Source organism: Elgaria multicarinata, chromosome 7 (assembly GCF_023053635.1).
Source record: "Elgaria multicarinata webbii isolate HBS135686 ecotype San Diego chromosome 7, rElgMul1.1.pri, whole genome shotgun sequence".
Lineage (NCBI taxonomy): Eukaryota > Metazoa > Chordata > Lepidosauria > Squamata > Anguidae > Elgaria > Elgaria multicarinata.
Genome location: NC_086177.1, coordinates 73,572,517 through 73,592,629, shown reverse-complemented (window position 1 = coordinate 73,592,629; position 20,113 = coordinate 73,572,517). Strand labels below are relative to the sequence as shown.

Genomic DNA, 20,113 nt, shown 5'->3' with positions numbered 1-20,113 from the left:
GAAGGACAAAGCTGACAGACAGGGCTTGATAGAAGAATTGGAAGGCATATCTGAATGGGGTGGGCAGCCAAAGGTAGCAAAAGGCTCAGAACGGGAGAGGCAGTAATGGTCTAGCAAAGGATCTGCAGGCTTAGAGAAGGAATTTTAAGAGATTGAATGGAAGGCTATCCCAGTCATATGTAACCCCACTTTTCCTATCAGCAACCCTGAGGGGTGGTAGAAGTCATGGGATATGGCCAGGGCCGCTGGTAGTAGGCCCAGGCCAGATGGGAAATGTAGGCCCCATTTCAAACTGCTCATTAAGTATTTTTAATCAGTTCTAAATACATATGAACTAGAATGATTTATAAAAAATGGTAATGGAAAGCACTTTTATTCAAGATGTATATAAGACATCACTTTTCACATTCAGAAATGCTTTACATGCTATTCTTTGGGCAAATTCATCATCAACAGGAAAATCAAGCAACTTTGCCCAGGGGGACTCGGAGTAGGCCCTCTCAAAATTGTAAGCCCATGCCAACTCACCCCACTGCCCCCGCCTTCTTCCCAGCCCTGGATATGGCTTTATATAGTGGAGGATGTGGAGAGAGATGCTGACCCGAAACAAACATCCAAATAATTAAACAATTCAAAACAAGCCTCTAAGCGGGGAATGGAGTCCAATTACAGGGAAACATGGGAGTACCAGTGAAATTCTCATTCTCCCAAAGCAGATAAACCATAAGGACAGGATGGAGAATAGGATATGCAGAGGTGACTAGGGTTGTGGAAAACTGATGACGAACAACTTTGAGCCACCTACTTCTCTTTTTTTGTTTAGAGCAGCCCTTCCCTACCTTGTGCCCTCCAAAGGTGTTGGACTACAACTCCCATCATTGCAAGTCAGTATGTCCCATGGTCAGGAATGCAGCGACTTATACTCTCAAACATCAGGATGGAAGCAGGCTATTATATGTAGAGGTGACTGTGGGGTTGTGGAAAACTGATGACGAACAACTTTGAGCAACCTACTTCTCTTTTTTTTGTTTAGAGCAGCCCTTCCCCACCTTGTGCCCTCCAAAGGTGTTGGACTACAACTCCCATCATTGCAAGTCAGTATGTCCCATGGTCAGGAATGCAGCGACTTATACTCTCAAACATCCGGAGGGAAGCAGGCTATTATATGCAGAGGTGACTGTGGGGTGGTGGAAAACTGATTGGGGAATGCTGTTCTAGAGCAAGGGCAGGCAGAATGGAGATCACAAGATGTTTTGAAGTTCAACTCATAAAAGTCTCTGTCAGCATGGACAATGATCAGGAATGCTGCGAATGCTGTGACCACAGAGGATTTTTCTTACGTGCTCAGCATTGTCAGATCAATGACAGAGATAACACCTAATAGATTCATGTGTAAGGATTATTTTAAAACTATTGAAGAAAATGTTTTTTGTCCTCACCATAACATGGAAGTTGCAGTGCAACACATCTGGAGAGCACCAGGCTGGAGAAGGTTGTTTTACATTTGGATCCTATACATGTCTTCTCAGAACTCAGTGCCGCTGAGTTTACTAGAGTTTCCTCCCAAGTGGTATAGGATTGCAAACTGATTTCAATTGAAAGGAGTTCAAGACAACCAAACTAATCCTTTTCTGTTCCTCTGTCACTCTGATGAGATGATGTATTGTGGAGGGATTGTGGGGAGTGAACAGTATATTTTGTATGAACACATTTTAAGGGGGGGGGGGACATTGGTTCTTTGAAGGGCAGAGTATTGACCAAAAGTTGAAAATGCCAGCCCTTGCTCTGGTTCTACATCTCCAAGAAATAGTGCCCCTTCTGTTATCAATCGTGCTGCTCTATGCGAGATGTGTGTGAGAAAAAAATATTGTGCAGCACCTGTATTTGGTAAGGATATAGAACAGCGTTCCCCATCCTGCTGTCCCAGCATTCCTGACCATGGGACATAACAGCCTTAACGTTGTTTTGTAAACGATAGGTTTTTTGTTTATTGAATATTTATATGGCCCACCTATATAGGTTATTTCTTAAGATCTGCCTCTAGCTGAGCAGTCCAAGACACATTAGTAGCTGTATTAGACCTGTCACTAACAGTTGTTTATAGAGCCACTGTTGACGGTAGCTGGAAGAAGAGCAGAATGCTGTTGCTGTTCTTTCCTGGGCTTGCCTCAGCACCCCTGTCTTCTGTTTCCATCTTTCTCTCTTCAACATTTCCTCAAATGCTTTCTTCACAAGTTTTGCCTTTTTCCCCCTCCTCATAGTCTCCTTAGAATTTCCCCCTCCTCCCATAGCCCCTCAGGGTCAAAAAAGAGGGAAACTCTAGATATGATCAGGTTGAGGTTGGGCCTGTGGGAAGCAGATAATCAGTCAGGCGCTCAAGGACACTGAGAAGAAGCTACAACTGGCAAATGAAGGGTCATATTCGGTCACCAGTTATGCGCAGTAAATAAAGCACAGCAAAGCAGAGACTAATAGCACCTTGGACAGCACTCTGACATTGCTGCTAGACTGGGGCAGTTCCTCATGAAAGAAGCTGTTGTTCCAGCAAGGGACTAGCAACAACTGAGGTTTGAAGTAGGCCATTCAACTCAGGTCCCTCAGGAGCTCCACCTTCCACTGGGACACTGGCTGCAACCTTAAAGGGGGCATGCTCTTTTCTGTTGCTTTACATTCCTATGTGGCTGCCAGTCTAATTTGGTATTATTATTACCACTCGTGTGTCTGTAACAGATGCCTATAGCAGCAATTCAGAAGGGGAAGCTTTTTCCAACACTGAGTGTGGTAAGTACGTTCACCAGATTAATTTGGTGCTGTTTGGAGCTGGTGGTTTTCCTCTATGTGATGATGGAAATATTCATGTCCTATTTGTATGTAACACGGCAGTTTATAGTTCATGAAGAATAAATCAGTAAGTCAAAAATCAGACTATTGTAGATTTCAGCCGTACTTTACTACTGAAAATATACTTTTTCAGCAGTAAAGGCCTGTTAATCTAATCATCTCATTTAAATACTGAATGTACTAATTTAGCACTCATATTTATGTGAATTCTTGAATATCTGGTTATGCTACAGCTTTGCCGTTCCCTATTCCCTCGGGCTCTTCAGTATAATAGGTTCTTTTTCTAATTAGCCTTATCTCCATGGACGCTGCCAGGAGAAAGCAGCTAATGTGCAGTACAATTCAATGCATTTTTACACAAGTCCTATTGAGTTCAATGGGATTTCTAAGTAAGTGCTCACAGGATTGAGACTTTTTAGAGCAGAAGAGTACTGAATATGTGTTTATTGTAGGACCAATAAATTAGGGAATAGAATTTCTTATCATAATATAATAAATGAACATTTTTGAAGGCTAAAAACAATTTCCAGTTCAGTCTTAGCATCACAATTGTTAAGACAACTGAGCTTTACACAGTTAACAGGGATCAACCTAACGGCTTTCCTTGAAATGTGGGAATATAGTTTTTTCTCCCAATTTTCAATATATTATACATTCTGACCGTGTCCTTGCAAGTAACCCTGCTAAATTAAAATTAACTCATGAATTGCTTAAATTGCTGCTTTTGCTATCTTATTTTGTTATGTACTATTTTATATTTTTGTTGTTTATATCATTTTATTGATTTTTGCCCTGAGAGTTTTTACTAAAGAGTGGCATTAAAATACATATAAATAAATATATAATTTGGACTACTAATGGAATGCAAGCGGGTGGTAGGGCATTTTTCCATATATAAAGTTGGATCCATACTTAGTCATAATTAGTCATGCTGATATAATGATTAACTTAAGTTCCCTTGATTTCAATAAGTCTGCTCTAACTATGGCTAAGACTAAATCTAACCCAAAGTTTTCCATCATCAGCATTCATCATATACCATGTGACTTGGCATCAACTGAGAAAGATGTATACTCAGGTAGGCAGTATAGAGTAGTGACCTTATTTGTGGTAGGCTCTATCACCAAGGCTCAATAGGGAAGAAAGGAAATTGTACAAAAGCTGTAATATAGCATGGGTTCTCTTTTCACAGTCTAAGTAATAAATATCTTGGTACAGGCATGTGAATCATAATAATGTCGGGTTATGCTTGCCCAGTCAAAGACTGAGGTAGAAAGCTAACATAACACATTCAGTTGAGCACCCAACCAGTGCAGTGATCAACCTATCAAAAGAGCAGTGTTTCTGATTAGAACTCAAGGATTAACTTTGAAATTAATTTCTTTAAAAATGTAAAACTAAGCTATTTATTAATTTATGCATTTTTATCCTGCCCTTCTTCCACTAAGCTCAAGTCAGTGCAGTTGGGGTTTTCCCCTTCCCATTTTATCCTCACATCAGCACTCTGAAGTAATGTTAGGTTGAAAGAGAGTAACAAGCTTAGTGGTGAAATGGGAATTTCCTTTGAACCCAGGTTTCCCTTGTCCTAGTTCATCACTAACCAGTTCACCACACTGGATCTACCAAAGGCAAATGAGGAGAGCAAAGCACTCCTCTTTTTAAATTCAAAATTCATTTTGTGGTCTTTACTAAATGTTTCCACCATACACAGAAAAGAACAACAGATGTCTCACATTAAATCTAACATCAATACATGCCACAGACTGAGCAATTACTAAATCTCATTATAAAGTGCTAATTAAAATATGGCAGACCTCAATTATTAAACTAAAATAAAAGAATACAACAAGGGAAAATCACACCAACAAAAGAAGAAATGTTGCCAATACTTAAGGATAATAACTGCATTTTGGTCTATACCGGGGCTTTTTCCTTCAAGAAAAAATGTTCCACATTAACATGACTACTGAAGAACACCTTGAGCATCTGTCATGGAACCTTTGCTTGTGACAAAGCTTTCTGAGTCACATTCAAACATACACACTGAATTTACATGGGGCTTCAAGTAAGAGCTCACCCTAAAACTACCAAGGGTGATTACACTGTTAAGTATAAGGGATTGGCCCCATGCTTTTCAATAGTGACCATACGTCTGCAATCAGCTTCTACCAAGAGTTCATCTCACCCCTTCTTTGCAGGTCTTCAGGAAGGCTCTGAAGACCCACTTGTTTTTGCTGGCCATTCCATAACCTTTGGGTTGCAGGTTTCACTGGCATCATCTGTTTTTATGGTATTTTTATAGTACTTATTGAATTCTTATTGCTTTCTATTTGTTGTGGCATATTTTTGTATTGTTTTTATCTTAAATGTTGCCTTGACAGGACTCTACCCTCAAAGGCAGCCTAAAAATCATTTTCAATAAAATAAATAAAACATACCTAATATTCCCCTGAAACTCCGGAATGCAAGGGAAGATAGGTAGTGGTGGGCCTATCTTGTCTGCTTTTATTGCTCTTTTCACTGAAAATAACTTCATTCAAGTTTCCAAGGAGCCTCATTGTTTTCCCAAACATAGTTGGGGTTGCTGCATCTTTGGGGTTGCTGCATCTTTTTCATTTTATTACATTTTCATACAATCTCAAGATAGCATAAAAAATGGAGAGGGACCATAGCTCAGTGGTAGAACACATGGTTTGAATGCAGACATTCTCAGGTTCAACACTTGGCATATCCAGTTAAAAGGGTATAAGAACACTTCCTAGGCTCTTATAATGTGCTACAAATTCTTTGGTTGGGGTTATATATGTTGGTCACTAACTTGCACCACCTAACTTCATTAAATGGTATGCAAAATACTCTACTTAAATTGTAAACATGAAACTACTAGGTGTAGGTGGGGAGAGAGATGCACATTAATTTAACGAATAAGAATTACCTTTAAGAATACTAACAGAGCACATTTTTTCAACAGCAGCCAAGGTTAAGCAAGCAGCTGACAGCGTGGAAACAAATTATTTGAATGAGTCGGCGAATACAGCAAAGGCTATATGGATGTTATAGAAGGGCTAAAATTAGTGTGACATTGTGGGGAAATGGGTATTTTCCTGATGATGGAGGGCAACACAATTTATTATAGCGACGAACAACAGAAAAACACACATTCCAATCTGGAAATGTTTTACATTTCTTTACTGACCATATATTTACCTGAAATACTGTACACATTTTAGAAATGAAAAGTTAACATCTAAAGAGCTTGAAAATGAGCATTTCTTGTCCTTCTCTCACTTTGAGATTTTTTTTAAACATACCCACATGAAAATGAGGTAGTCATATTCCCTACATATGAACTAGCCCTGAGAAGAAAAACAGTCATCAGTGGCAAAGGGCATCTATCATTATTGTAAAATGGGAGGCATAGGGAAAATAGCAAAACCATGTCTGACATTAATTGTAATGCATGTTCAAGGATGCATATTCAACTCATGGTGGGCCTCAACTAAGAGTGCACCCTTAAAACACATCCAAAACTCGCCTGCAAATCCAAATTGCAAGGGAATGATCTATAGTGATGGCCGAGCTGTCTTCCAGGGAAGCTTCTCTGCCATTGCAGTTACAGTTCCTAAAGGCAAAACCTTAATTAACTTTTTGTAGTTGGCTATGTGTACAACAGTGCAAAATTCACACACATCTTATCAAGTGAGAAGGGTGCATTTGTGTATAATTAGATGCATGTATCTTTAAAAAAAACTTGGAAATAGCAGATCAGAATATATTGGGCCTCTGCTTTCAAGACTTTTTAAAGATAAACATGCCTATTTCCGCATAAACCCACACTTGGGAGAAGAGTTCATATCACTAATGCTGAGTCTTTATGCTTCCAACACGATAATAAAGTAGGGATAAACACCTTAAGTGAATTAAGTTTTTAAATTACCCAGCAGTTCCATTGCATCATCTTCATTATCAATATCTTCTTCAGTTACTGAAGGAGCTGTACTTTGTACAGAATCAAATGAATCCTGGGAAAGCATAGCAGCTAGTAGTTTCTTATGTTGCTGCTGCTGATGTTTCAATCCCTTTGTCTTTGGTTCCATCTTTAAACTAGAAGAGAAAGAATTGCCTCCTTGATTTGTCAGTTTCTCCATAAACATATCTAGATCATCTATTTACATCTCAGGAGAATCTATAGATTAGACCCAGGCTAAGTTCAAATTTAGATCAATGTGAAAAGTTAGTCTTGATTAAAACCCCATGATTTAAACAAAGTGCAATTAGCTTAGTCTAGATTCAGCTTTGGGTACTTAACATAAATTTCCATTCAGCGAGCAAACACATCCATCATTGGTTAACTCCTCCCACTGTTGAGCAAGGCTTTTTGCTTAGTTCCTAGCCAGTTCCTCTCAGCCAGTTCTTTTCTAGTCAAGTTTTTACACAGCGTAATGATTAAGGAGCCAGAAACGCAAAGGAAGAAAAAGTGAGAAGTGATGTACACTACATCACTGAGAAGTGATGTAGTTTCACCCCTCTGAGACTCATTGAAGGTGCAGGTAAGAACCAATTGGCTTTTGGCCTGACCTAGAGAGAACAGGACAGTGAGCTGTAGCTTGTCTATGAAGCTTGCTTGCTCTGGATCAGTCTAGCCCTGTTTGGAGGAATTGAAGCAATTCCGTGATTCCTGTTTTACACTCCAGATGCTCCTCTACACCAATGCAGAAATGCTTTCCGAGTTGTTTCATATATTTAATTGGTCCAGGTTCTCCTAGAGAACAATAGGGTGTTAGTTACCTCGACAGAGAAGCCCAATGAAAGGAAAGGGCTGCACTCAGTAGCCAAGTGACTAGATGTAGCCAATTTTGGACCACACGCTATACCAGTCCTTGGTATGTGAAGGTTGGGCTTCAAGGGAAGGAATGACAGATCTGCTTATGCCAGTTGAAGACTTCGACAGAACCATGGTCTCCAGGCCACAATGGAGCTATGAGCAATAAAGTTCCCTGTTCTGCCTTGATTTTTCTGAAAAAGCTAGCCTGATTCAGTTGGGCTCCCCTTATTTTGTCATAGGAGTCCATTCTTTCCAAATACCCAATCTCTGCATCACTGGCTGATACCACATAGCATATTTATTATTACTTTTATTACACTGGTTCCATCCAGTGAATTATCACAATTAACAATCATAATATAACCATAAAAATATAATAAAATCATCACTGTCAGCTATAAAAAATATAACTATACTGACTGGGTCCCACTTCAGGAAAAGCCTTTATGGGTCTTAAGCAGACATCTAGAAATCAAAACTAAAGACACCTGTGTAATAGTTAATTGGGAGCACACTGCAGAGGGGTGCTGCTGCAACACATACCATGTTTGAGCTTATTTATTTATTTATTTCGTTTCTATACCTCCCAATAGCCAAAGCTCTCTGGGCAGTTTATAACAATATTCAAGTTTGAAGTTTGCATTCTATTTATTGTTTCATTATTTCATTTACATTCCGTCTTTTTTCTTCTTGCAAGGAACCTAAGGTGGCATGCATGATCTTCCTCCTCTCAATTTTATCCTCACAGTACCCCTGTGAGACAGGTGAGGCTGAGGCCTTAGCTAGGCCTAAGGATTATCCCAGGCAAATGGAGGAGTTGTCCCTGCCTGCTCCTGGGATCCCCTGTGTGTCATTTGGATGTACAGGGATGATCTCGGGACGATCCCGGGATATAGGCCAGTCAGTGACTGGCCCAAAGTCACCCAGTGAGCTTCATGACTTAGTAGGGGCTAGAACCCGGATCTCCCAAATCCCATTCTAACACTCTAATCATTACACCACACCGGCACTTTGGACAAGCCAAACTGGGTCACGTGAGGAAGCTACATGGCTTGTCTGAAGTGAAACAGATTTCTTCGGATTCAGCCCAAGCTGGAACAGCTCCATCTGAAGCCTCAGGCCGATTCAGAGGGATGCAGAAAGGCAGACCATGGGTCTGCAAAATTAGATAAATCTCTCCCCACCACCACCAAATTCTTCATAAAAGCAAAACACAAGGGAGGGAGGGATTTTTTTTTTCTGACTGACAGCTCTAGATTCCAACCAGACAACAATTTTATCAGTGCTCTCAAGTTTACTTCTAATCACGGTGCTTTTTAGGAGGAGCTTATCAGAGGGCTGTTCTTGGGCTTTCTGATTTAGACATGAGCCAAAGTGGGTGGCCTCCAAAGTGGTCCAAGCCAAATGGACCTTCTTTCTGTAGTGCCGAAGCAGAATCTGAACAGAATCTTGACTTCAGTGTTCCTCCTTAATTCAAACCATTCTATTTCTGTACCATTTGGTACAGAAAGTGCAGCATATTCAAAGTATTTCAAACAGTATTCTTAAGAGTTAATAAAACAAACACCCACATTTTTACTAATTTTGCCTTCAATAACCCCTTAGTTCCTACCCCTGACAAGCCACCATATTGCTTTTGAAACCCACAATAATGGACTTTTAAAATTGATGTTAAAACATTCTCCATCGCACTTAACATTTAAAAAGATGTGACAATGTTTATAAAGTAGCTCCCCGTAGATGTACATGAACAGAAGATTATTTCCAAGTAGCAGAGTTACAAAGTAAGTCGAGTATAAATAATTAAGTTGGATTAAATAACAGTCTAATCTAATGGTATTAGACGTTGGAGCCGCGCAAACATGGTAATTAATTAATAATTTAATAATTCATTAAATGAAACTAATTCTGTAAGCAGATATTTTACTCTTAAGATGACAGCTCTTAACCAGTTGTTATACAAAAACATCTATGTAGCTCTAAATATCCATCTGACTTGAACTCCGGTTAGAGCAGTGAGATGGAAGAGAAGCAGGGAGAGTGTCAGCTCTACTGAGAAGCCAGCTTCATCAGGTTCCTCCCTTTATCAAGTGTCACCTAGCAGGAGCCATTTATATCAGGCTGTAGCAGAGGGAGGAACAGAAGAGAAACAGGGCCATTCCATTGGCTTAGCTGATAGATCAGTAACTTTGGGCTCCTTCTTGCCTTAAACTGTTTTCCAATCCAGCTGGTCTTTAAGAGAAGTTTGTAGCTAGGAATTTATGCCTGAGTTTGTCTGTTTTCCTACTTCTACCCAAACCCTTTCTTTTGCCTCATGTCTTTTAGATTGTAAGCCCATTAGCAGAACCTGTCTTTTCATTAATCTGTTTTGGCTGAAGAGCAGGTAAAAAATCCTTCAAACGGATAAAATAAATAATCTTTATGTAGAGTAGATACTATTGCTGTCTTAGAGCCAAAATATATAATATGCTTAGCATGTAGCTGAAGCTTTTTCGTTACTGTAGTGTAAGTGCATATGGCCCCAATTTGAATTGAGACACACCAGATGGGGAGGATGAAACCTTTCCCCCTATTTTTCATCAAACATGCCATCCCTCTCCCACAAGGGGGTTAAAAAAAAGAAAAAAGTTTCCACTGGCATCAATTGAGGCTCCCCTCCTCCCCTGTTTTTTTAACGCCCACCCATTCAGAGGGATATGTGGAATTTTGGGGAAGAAATGATGTGGGGAAGCGTTCATTCTCCCCTTTCAGGTCTGCTCACATTTACACTAAAGAAAAAAACTCACCCTCAGCTTTGTGATTATCATAATGTGTAGCTTGGCTCTTAGTTCCAAAGACTGAAATACGAAGTATGTTACGTGAAATCCTTAGTTTTGTGTGTTCTGCTTTCTTGATGTAGCAAAATAGAAAGATAACTTATTCTCAAACAATCATAAACCCCCCCAAGGTTTCCAACACAGATGGCTAAAGAGGAGCCATATGCATGATCAGCTACTCACATGTTGGGGATCCATGCGATTGGGACGCCCAATTATGTAAATATTCCAATCATATTGGAATATGGAATATGGTGGAACCCCACCATATGAGCAGCAGGTCACACACAGATGACTTTTTCAGCTTCTAATTATGCTGGACCAATTAAAATAAGGTTGCTGGCCCTCCAGAAGTTTTGGCCTACAACTCCCATGATCCTTCACCATTGCCTATGCAGTCTAGGGCTGATGGGAATTGTAGACCAAAACAGCTGGAGGGCCACAATTTGCCCATCCCTGGTCTAGGCTCAAGTTCTTCCGAACACCAGCAAACTATACCTTCCTCCAGGACTACCGCTATCTTCACTGTCCCATTGTTCCATTTTGCTTCTTGGTATTGGAGGTTGCAGCATTTCATCAGCCAATGGATCTGCATCATTCTCTTCACGGCCAACCCATTCTCCAACAACACGGGGTTGTAAAAGAGGAGCATTAAAGGCTGCTGCATCCTACAATGGGAAAAAATGTTACGGCTTATTTATAGCAATATGAGGAAAAGACGGAAACAAGAAAATGCTGTGTCAGTTCTAATGATGTTACCTGGAAAAATGCAAAATTCATACTAAAGTCTGTAAAGTTTTGATGTCTGAGCAGCCCAGTCAAAGACTTTAAGTAGATTGCTTACTTTTAAGCACACAGATTGTCAATACAAAATGATGTGTAGTTTGTAGATACAGACAAATTGCAGTTATCTGAAGTTTGCCTTCAATGATACATAGGAACTGGCTTTGTAGATCAGATGAAATGTCCATCTACTCCAGCATCCTGTTTTCCATAGTGGCCAATGAGATGCCCTCAAAAAGTCAATGCGAGCAGAGCTTGTATGTTATGGCCTTTCCCTCAGCTTTGCTCCATACTTTGCTACCTCAGGACAAGAATGCTCCCTTTCTAGAGGCCATCACCACATCCAACAGCAATAGGTTGGACAAACACATATTTAGTCTGTAACATTAGTCATATTTTCCAGCATGCCAGATTGCTTAGAGAACCTCCACAGATAGACAAGGCTCTTTTCACAAAGGCACCCTTCACATGTAGGTTTACTGCCACAGGTGTCAAAGTTACTTGATCAGCCTACAGTACTATGCATCTTGACTTACAGGGCGGGTGGGGATGATATTTCCTGTTATACCTCAAATGTCTTGGGCCAGCAATGGTGGCTGACAATACTCTTCTGAGGTAATTAAAATCTCCAATTAAAAGTATTTCAGCTCTGTCTAGGACTTTGGAGAACCATTTACCAGTCAAAGATGGACCAGTGGTTTGACACAGCATAAGGCAGTTCCACGTGTTCATGACTATAGTATACTCTTCAATGCTCATAAAGTAATTCAATTTAAGGAATATTACTAAGAAACAAAGGTAGAATTTTTCGATGAATATATAATTTTGAAAATCATGATATATGTTATTCCATTCTGTCAGCTTTCTTTAGAAATAGGTTTTAAAGCATATTCAACCAGAGTCTATGACATGATTTATCTAAAAGTATCAACAAAACATTGCTTTCAATAAAATGATTGCTGGCACTTGATTTTTATACAGTTGCTTTAGTCTGGTTATGTTTTTTTAAAAAAAATAAATAATTAAAAGTATGTAAGATTTATGGTATGTGTAAAAATGGCTTCCCATTAAGTAGTGATATCTTTTATCATAATTTTGTATTGATGACTATAACCGTTATAACTTTAAAAGGTTTTCATAAAAATAGATTTTCATAAAATGGGTTTTCAGGGGGGAAATAACCTAGTTAATCTGAATTCAGGTGAGAATGGGCCGTGTGTGTGTGTGTGTGTGTGTGTGTGTGTGTGTATTAAATGCAGAAGAAAGTTACTACTTGTGTGCATTAAGTCTTCCTTGATTAAATCTATAATATACATGTGAATGTGAGCTAGTTTAGCAGTCATAGCTCTTACCTTATCAAGCTCATCAGAAATCGCAATACCTACAAGTAAAACAAGATTATAATCTATTTTAAAAGTAAATAAATAAAATGAAATTACATGAGAAATGCATTTATATAAAGTATCCTACAGCTACAGCATGACAATCTGTTCTATTAATAAAAGTTTTTGGTCACTATCATTTAGCCTCAGTGCATGTGCACTGCTCCCTTTTTATTATCTAGTGCAGCCCTTAGGTGAAGACCATTTTCCATTTTCAACTAACCATAGTGGTTTAAGGAAACAAGCCAACTTTAAATTGTGATTTACAATTCTGGGTTCTTTTCTTAAACTACAGTTAACATTAATCACAGCTCTCAGTTTGGATGATACAGTTAACTGTGGTCATTTGAAAATGGAAGTGAAAGGTTCCGATCTCCTACTCAAGGCTCAGCCCAGGCTCATTTCCATAGCACTCAACAGTAGAAAAAAAATTCCAAAGCAGATTTTGGAGGTGGCTCCATAAAGGAAGGGTCAAAAATAGCTTCTTTTCCCTTCCATTTATGGGAGCTTCTGCCAGGGTAAAAGGCCATCTGGAATTAAAAGGGCACAATTGGATACAACACAGCTTCTTTCCCCCAAAACACTATACATAAATATTATGTATAATATGATATGTGCTCCTTAAAACGCAATAAAGAGATGTTGTTTCCTGTTTTCTTAAAAGCTTTTCAAAACTGCTTACATATTGAGCAGTTTTTTAGTCTAGATGACTTCCTCTTATTGACTTTCGTGTTGAAAAAAAGCAAAGTGTAGCACAGAATACAGTAATTAACATTTTATGACCAGATCAATATATAGAAAAAAATACTTTCCATTAATGGATTGTTTTCACTCTATGTTTCCAAAGTACATATATATTGAACAAAATTCAATGGGTTCCAGCAGTGAATCTGTTTTTAATCTGTAGGGACTAATTTAGCAATGAAAGTACAACCCTCCATCTCTGGATGTGGGTGATTGCAGGAGTTAGAAAACAGAACCAAACTCTAGACTTAATTTAGCTCATGGTTCACTCACTAGAGCTGAGTAGAGAAAGAACTACCTGCTTTTCATTTTATTAATGACTTGGATGAGGAGGTGTAGAGAATGCTTATCAAATTTGCAATGACAAAAAATTGGGCGAGATAACTAATACCCTGGAAGACAGAAGCAAACTTCAAAGTGATCTTGAAAGGCTGGAGCGCTGGGCTGAAAACAACAGAATGAAATTTAATACGGAAAAATGCCAAGTTCTACACCTAGAAAAAAGAAACCAAATGCACACTTGGCTCAGCAATACTACAAACAAGAAGAAACTGTTGTAGATCACAAGCTGAATATGAACCAACAGTGTGATGTGGCTGCAAAAAAAGCAAATGCTATTTTGGGATGCATTAATAGAAGTATCGCTTCCAAATCGCATGAGGTAATGGTTCCCCTCTATTCAGCACTGGCTAGACCTTATCTTGAGTATTGTGGCCAGTTCTGGGCACCACACTTCAAGAAGGATGCAGACAAGCTGGAGCGTGTTCAGAGGAGGGCAACAAGGATGATCAGGGGTCTGGAAACAAAGCCCTATGAGGAGAGACTGAAAGAACTAGGCATGTTTAGCCTTGAGAAGAGAAGGATGAGGAGAGACATGATAGCACTCTTCAAATACTTGAAATACTTGTCACACAGAAGAGGGCCAGGATCTCTTCTTGATCATCCCAGAGTGCAGGACATGGACTAATGGGCTCAAGTTACAGGAAGCCAGATGCCGACAGGACATCAAGAAAAACTTCCTGATAGTAAGAGCAGTATGACAATAGAACCAATTACCTAGGGAGGTCATGGGCTCTCCCTCAGTAGAAGCACTTCCCTGTTTGCATTCTCTTTCTCTCCTTATTGTTTACTACAACTTTATTAGATTGTAAGCCTATGCGGCAGGGTCTTGCTATTTACTGTGTATAATCTGTACAGCACCATGTACATTGATGGTGCTATATAAATAAATAAATAAATAATAATAATAATAATAATAATAATAATAATAATAATAAGCATTCAAGAGGCAGCCGGACAGCTGTCTCTCAGGTATGCTTAAAGGTGGATTCCTGCATTGAGCAGGCGGATGGACTTGATGGCCTTATAGGCCCCTTCTAACTCTACTATTATATGATTCTATTCCTCCTCTGTGTGTCCGTGTTCTGCCCACTATACTGGATGAGTTGTACCAGTGGTGGGATTACACTAGCATATCATTCTGCCAGCATATTTTGGTGCTATGATGCCATATACCTGGTGTTAGTGATGTACCTCCAAAACACACTGACTCTGGGAACTTGGTCTTTATTCTAAAGCTTTCCAGGTAGCGTGATTACAGCATAGGATTACACAAACGTGACAGCAGTGTCCAAAGTTAGCAGTGGGATTTACTTCCATATAAATGTGCTTAAGATCAGGGTTTTGATCTCACCATTTTGATTTTGTTCATTATATACAGTTGTGTGAAAAAGAAAGTACACCCTCTTGGAATTGTATGATTTTATGTATCAGGACATAATAACAATCATCTGTTCCTTAGCAGGTCTAAAAATTAGGTAAATACAACCTCAGATGAACAACAACACATGACATATTACACCGTGTCATGATTTATTTAACAGAAATAAAGCCAAAATGGAGAAGCCATGTGTGAAAAAGTAAGTACACCTTATGATTCAATAGCTTGTGGAACCACCTTTAGCAGCAATAACTTGAAGTAATCGTTTTCTGTATGACTTTATCAGTCTCTCACATCGTTGTGGAGGAATTTTGGCCCAGTCTTCTTTACGACGTTGCTTCAGTTCATTGAGGTTTGAGGGCATTTGTTTATGCACAGCTCTCTTAAGGTCCCACCACAGCATTTCAATTGGGTTGAGGTCTGGACTTTGACTGGGCCATTGCAACACCCTGATTCTTTTCTTTTTCAGCCGTTCTGTTGTAGATTTGCTGGTGTGCTTGGGATCATTGTCCTGTTGCATGACCCAATTTCGGCCAAGCTTTAGCTGTCAGATGGCCTTACAATTGACTCTAGAATACTTTGGTATGCAGAGGAGTTCATGGTCGACTCAATGACTGCAAGTTTCCCAGGTCTTGTGGCTGCAAAACAAGCCCAAATCATCACCCCTCCACCACCGTGCTTGACAGTTGGTATGAGGTGTTTGTGCTGATATGCTGTGTTTGGTTTTCGCCAAACGTGGCGCTGTGCAGTATGGCCAAACATTTCCACTTTAGACTCGTCTGTCCAAAGGACATTGTTCCAGAAGTCTTGTGGTTTGTTCAGATGCAACTTTGCAAACCTAAGCCGTGCTGCCACGTTCTTTTTAGAGAGAAGAGGCTTTCTCCTGTCAACCTTCCAAACAAACCATACTTGTTCAGTCTTTTTCTAATTGTACTGTCATGAACTATAACATTTAACATGCTCACTGAGGCCTGTAGAGTCTGAGATGTAACTCTTGGTTTTTTTGCAATTTCTCTGAGCATTGCACGGTCTGACCTTGGGGTGATTTTTCTGGGACGTCCTCTCCTGGGAAGATTGGCAACAGTCTTGAATGTTTTCCACTTTTGAATCATCTTTCTCACTGTAGAATGATGGACTTTAAATTGTTTGGAAATGGCCTTATAACCCTTCCCAGATTGATGGGCAACAGCAATTGCTTCTCTAAGATCATTGCTGATGTCTTTCCTCCTTGGCATTGTGTTAACACACACCTGGATGCTCCAGACCAGCAAACTGAAAAAACTTTGGCTTTTATAGAGGTGGTCATACTTGCTGATGATCAATTAATCACGGGCATTTGATTAGCAGCACCTGTCTGCTACTTAGCATCTTAATTCCTATGGAAGCAGTAAGGGGGTACTTACTTTTTCACACATGGCTTCTCCATTTTGGCTTTATTTCTGTTAAATAAATCATGACACGGTGTAATATGTCATGTGTTGTTGTTCATCTGAGGTTGTATTTACCTAATTTTTAGACCTGCTAAGGAACAGATGATTGTTATTATGTCCTGATACATAAAATCATACAATTCCAAGAGGGTGTACTTTCTTTTTCACACAACTATATAATGAACAAAAAATGAGATACATTATTTGAGAAAAATTTGTATCACTTAGCAACTGCAACATTTAGATAATTTTAACTTGCCTTAACAGATTTTTGGAATATATTTTAAGATGTCAACCACAGAATTCCTCTCTGGAGGTATATCCTTATGTTAATGATACAAAACTAACAGAGCAATACACATGAAGAAGAGGAATTCTAAAGAATTTGCTGGCTTGCTGCAATTCAATTAGGGTATACCAGGGTGCCACTCAAGAGAAAGTGTCTCACCATTCAGTGTCATCTTTTTGAAAACTATGCAAATACGGAAAATCAAATTAAATTTTCCTGGAATGTATTTAGTAGGAAATGACTGATAAGAAGCTCAGCTGGGTACTACAATAATAAAAAATGTGCATTTTATTATTAAATTAAAGGCATTCTTTTGTTTCCCTCAAAGTTCTTAGGGCACTGCAATTTCTGACAATTGTTAAGGTTTCCAATTAAAAAATGAAGAAAATGAGCAATGCTTATTCAAGATTAATCCTGCCCTGTAATGTGCATCATGAACTACATTTTAAGTGAGTGTTTTAAGTCTAGATTAAATTAACCTGGGATCATAGGTACACTGCCTTCAATAGTTATTACTAATTTGTACTGCTGTAAATAAGAGCAGTCACACGCCTTTTAAGTATATGTCTGATATACACACAGCATTTTGTATTAATCAACTTACTTCGAGAAAGGTTCTCCAGTGCTTTACCCAGCTTCTTACTTTCTTGAAGAATATGATTTAATTCATCAAAATCATGATGCTCCGATTTTGATCTCCAGTCCCATTTTGGATGTTCTATTGACCTTGGTACTAAATAAAATAGAGCACAATTTTTTACTTCATGTTATAAAAATCTGTAACAATAGCCTCAATCAATGACATTTCACTCCCAAGATTACTGACGTTTTCCTTCCCCCATTCTTTGTTTGATCAACATTTTAAAGTCAAAACACATATTAATAGCTTTGTTTCTATCAAAACTGATTTCACATCTTTTTGAATGTGAAATCACTTTGTTTACTATGCTAGTTTATCAACATGCAAATGTGCACAATATGCTTGAATCAAAATACATGAATTTCACATTTGTGAATTAAGTGCTAGGAAAGCTGAGGAATGTGAAGGGAGTTGCCAAGATGATTACTATTAGGATATTTGTTATGTTAACAACAACACGTCAAGGTATGCTGAATAAAAGCCACCACTACTGAAGGACTCATAGTCCAACAGAGAACGGCCTTGTGAATTTTGAAGAAGAGATCTGAACTGTTATCTATATTGTTGCAAGTGGGACCAGCAACAAAGTCCAGGTTGTGATGTTCAGCGGGTGAAACAACACAGCATTGGCTGTTTCCCCTGCCCCAGTCAGTTGCACAACCGAGATTACCCTAATTATCAACACTGCAGGTTGCCATGCCATCTAAAGCTACCTTACAACCTATAACTTGCAGTAGGGATTGTAGCACAGGTGAAAATTCACTACAACACAGCAACCAATGAGATGGCATAGGCAATTAGCGCAATCCCAGTCGCACAACAGGCATGCGCAGAGGCGGGGGAAACAACTGATGCTGTGTTGGTTCCCCCACTGATCATCTGATCAACCTCAAAGTGTTGCAGTGTGGAGTGCTCCTGCTTTAGTATTCCAGCCAGCCATGTCTTATTTCACCATACTCCATTCCATCAGCCCCACCCCCCAGTTTTCCATTTCCCCACCACTTCAAGAGACCCTCCACATTCTGTGGCCACTGAACATACTCCTTCATTGGGCTATTTGGTTTGGGGAGGGGGAGTTGCCCTCTTATGGTTTATTTCTCTGAAGATTTTTTTTTCTATTTCAGCAAGTCTTAGGGTTCCCCAGTGCATACTACCTCTGACTTTTCAGTAGGCACATTTTGGCTAAACAGCAGCCATAACTCAGCCATAACTCAGCACTCAAGTTTGCTATTAATATATATGATTCTTATGCAATGGAGTTTAATGGCCGGAGAAGTACATAGGCTGTCCGCATCCCTTTATAAGTATCCATTTGGACTCTGAGTCCATCATCATAATAGGATCTTATGGCATAACATAATTGAGGCAATGTGGGACTCTAGCTTTGTTTCTAGTATCAAGATGCACTAGCTACATCTGATTAGGAATTATTTTCTCTATAGGCATTCACTTGACTCTGGCTCCTTCCCATGCCGCAGGGCAACGTAAGAAACCATCACCATATGGAGCAAGTCTATTCAGTGACTTCGCCCTACAGTAGCATCCATCTTCAGAAAACTGCATTAATACTGGCATGAGGAGAAATGGAAGCTTCTTTTGCCTGACCTGGGCTTCTTAAGTCACTCCAGCGGTGCAGAAAGGAGAAGCACTTCTGCAGGTCCCTTTCCGCCAGAGTAACAAATAAACCTAGCCTCTAAAATCTTCATTTAGTATTTTAATTATATTTTCCATCAAAAAGCCTCCCCATGCACGCAAGGAACTTTCCTCAGTAAAAATGCCAGCAGTTTCATTGTTTATCTCTGTTAATCACCACAGCAATTTATTATGGAAGATTTAGGATAATTCCTTACTAATACACTTGACCTTCGCTGGCTTTTATATTCAGCCATTTCTTAAAGTCAGTATGGAAGCTTGTTAAATCCCCTATCATATTACCTGAATTAGCATTATTTCTTATTCCAGAAATGGATAATACCCAACATGCAAAGCAAGTAAGTATAATGCACTAGATTTGCAATGGTTGACATATAGTTATTTTAGTTTTTCCCTATTTCTTACCGTAACTGCTTTTCACTATGTAACGAAAATGAACAATTCTAAGAATCATAGAATTTAAGTGATTTAATAGATCATGCAATCCAACCCTCCCATCCTCAAAACAGGCTATATACAGGTATACAAGTGTCTATTAAATCAGTGTACACACACATCACACACACGTACTCTCCCTCTAACCACACTTGTGCAAGCTGCGTCCACCCAGTTTTTACTGCTCACATCTAGCACTGCAGCTACTCATAGTACCCATCCCCAGCCTTTTCTGCAGGTCTTCTGAGGGCACATCTACACCAAGCAGGATATTCCACTATGAAAGCGGTATATAAAAGGCAGGAACCACACTACTGCTTTATAGCGGTATTGAAGTGCACTGACCACTATTGGGGCCCTTTGACACATACCATATACCGCTTTCATGCCGCTATATACTGCGTCGTGTGGCTCCTGCCTTTTATATACTGCTTTCATAGTGGAATATCCTGCTTGGTGTAGATGATCCCTGACTCTCAGAAGAGCCTTTTGGGCTTCAATGAGGGAAAGAGCTGCAAAGAGGGAAAGATAATGGAAAAGTCCTGTTGCACATGT

At 39.3% G+C, this 20,113-nt stretch overlaps 1 protein-coding gene across 1 annotated transcript in view; it reads right to left on the bottom strand.

Annotated features, from left to right (window-relative positions):
- The window catches only part of C7H8orf34 (chromosome 7 C8orf34 homolog), a 113,550-nt gene that overhangs the window by 63,371 nt on the left and 30,066 nt on the right, over nucleotides 1-20,113 (bottom strand). The window contains exons 5-8 of the mRNA XM_063130818.1: nucleotides 17,435-17,563; nucleotides 12,618-12,646; nucleotides 10,981-11,150; nucleotides 6,779-6,945 (exon numbers count right to left, since the gene is read on the bottom strand). Of these exons, the coding sequence (XP_062986888.1) occupies nucleotides 6,779-6,945; nucleotides 10,981-11,150; nucleotides 12,618-12,646; nucleotides 17,435-17,563 (495 nt within the window). The remainder of the gene's footprint in view (nucleotides 1-6,778; nucleotides 6,946-10,980; nucleotides 11,151-12,617; nucleotides 12,647-17,434; nucleotides 17,564-20,113) is intronic.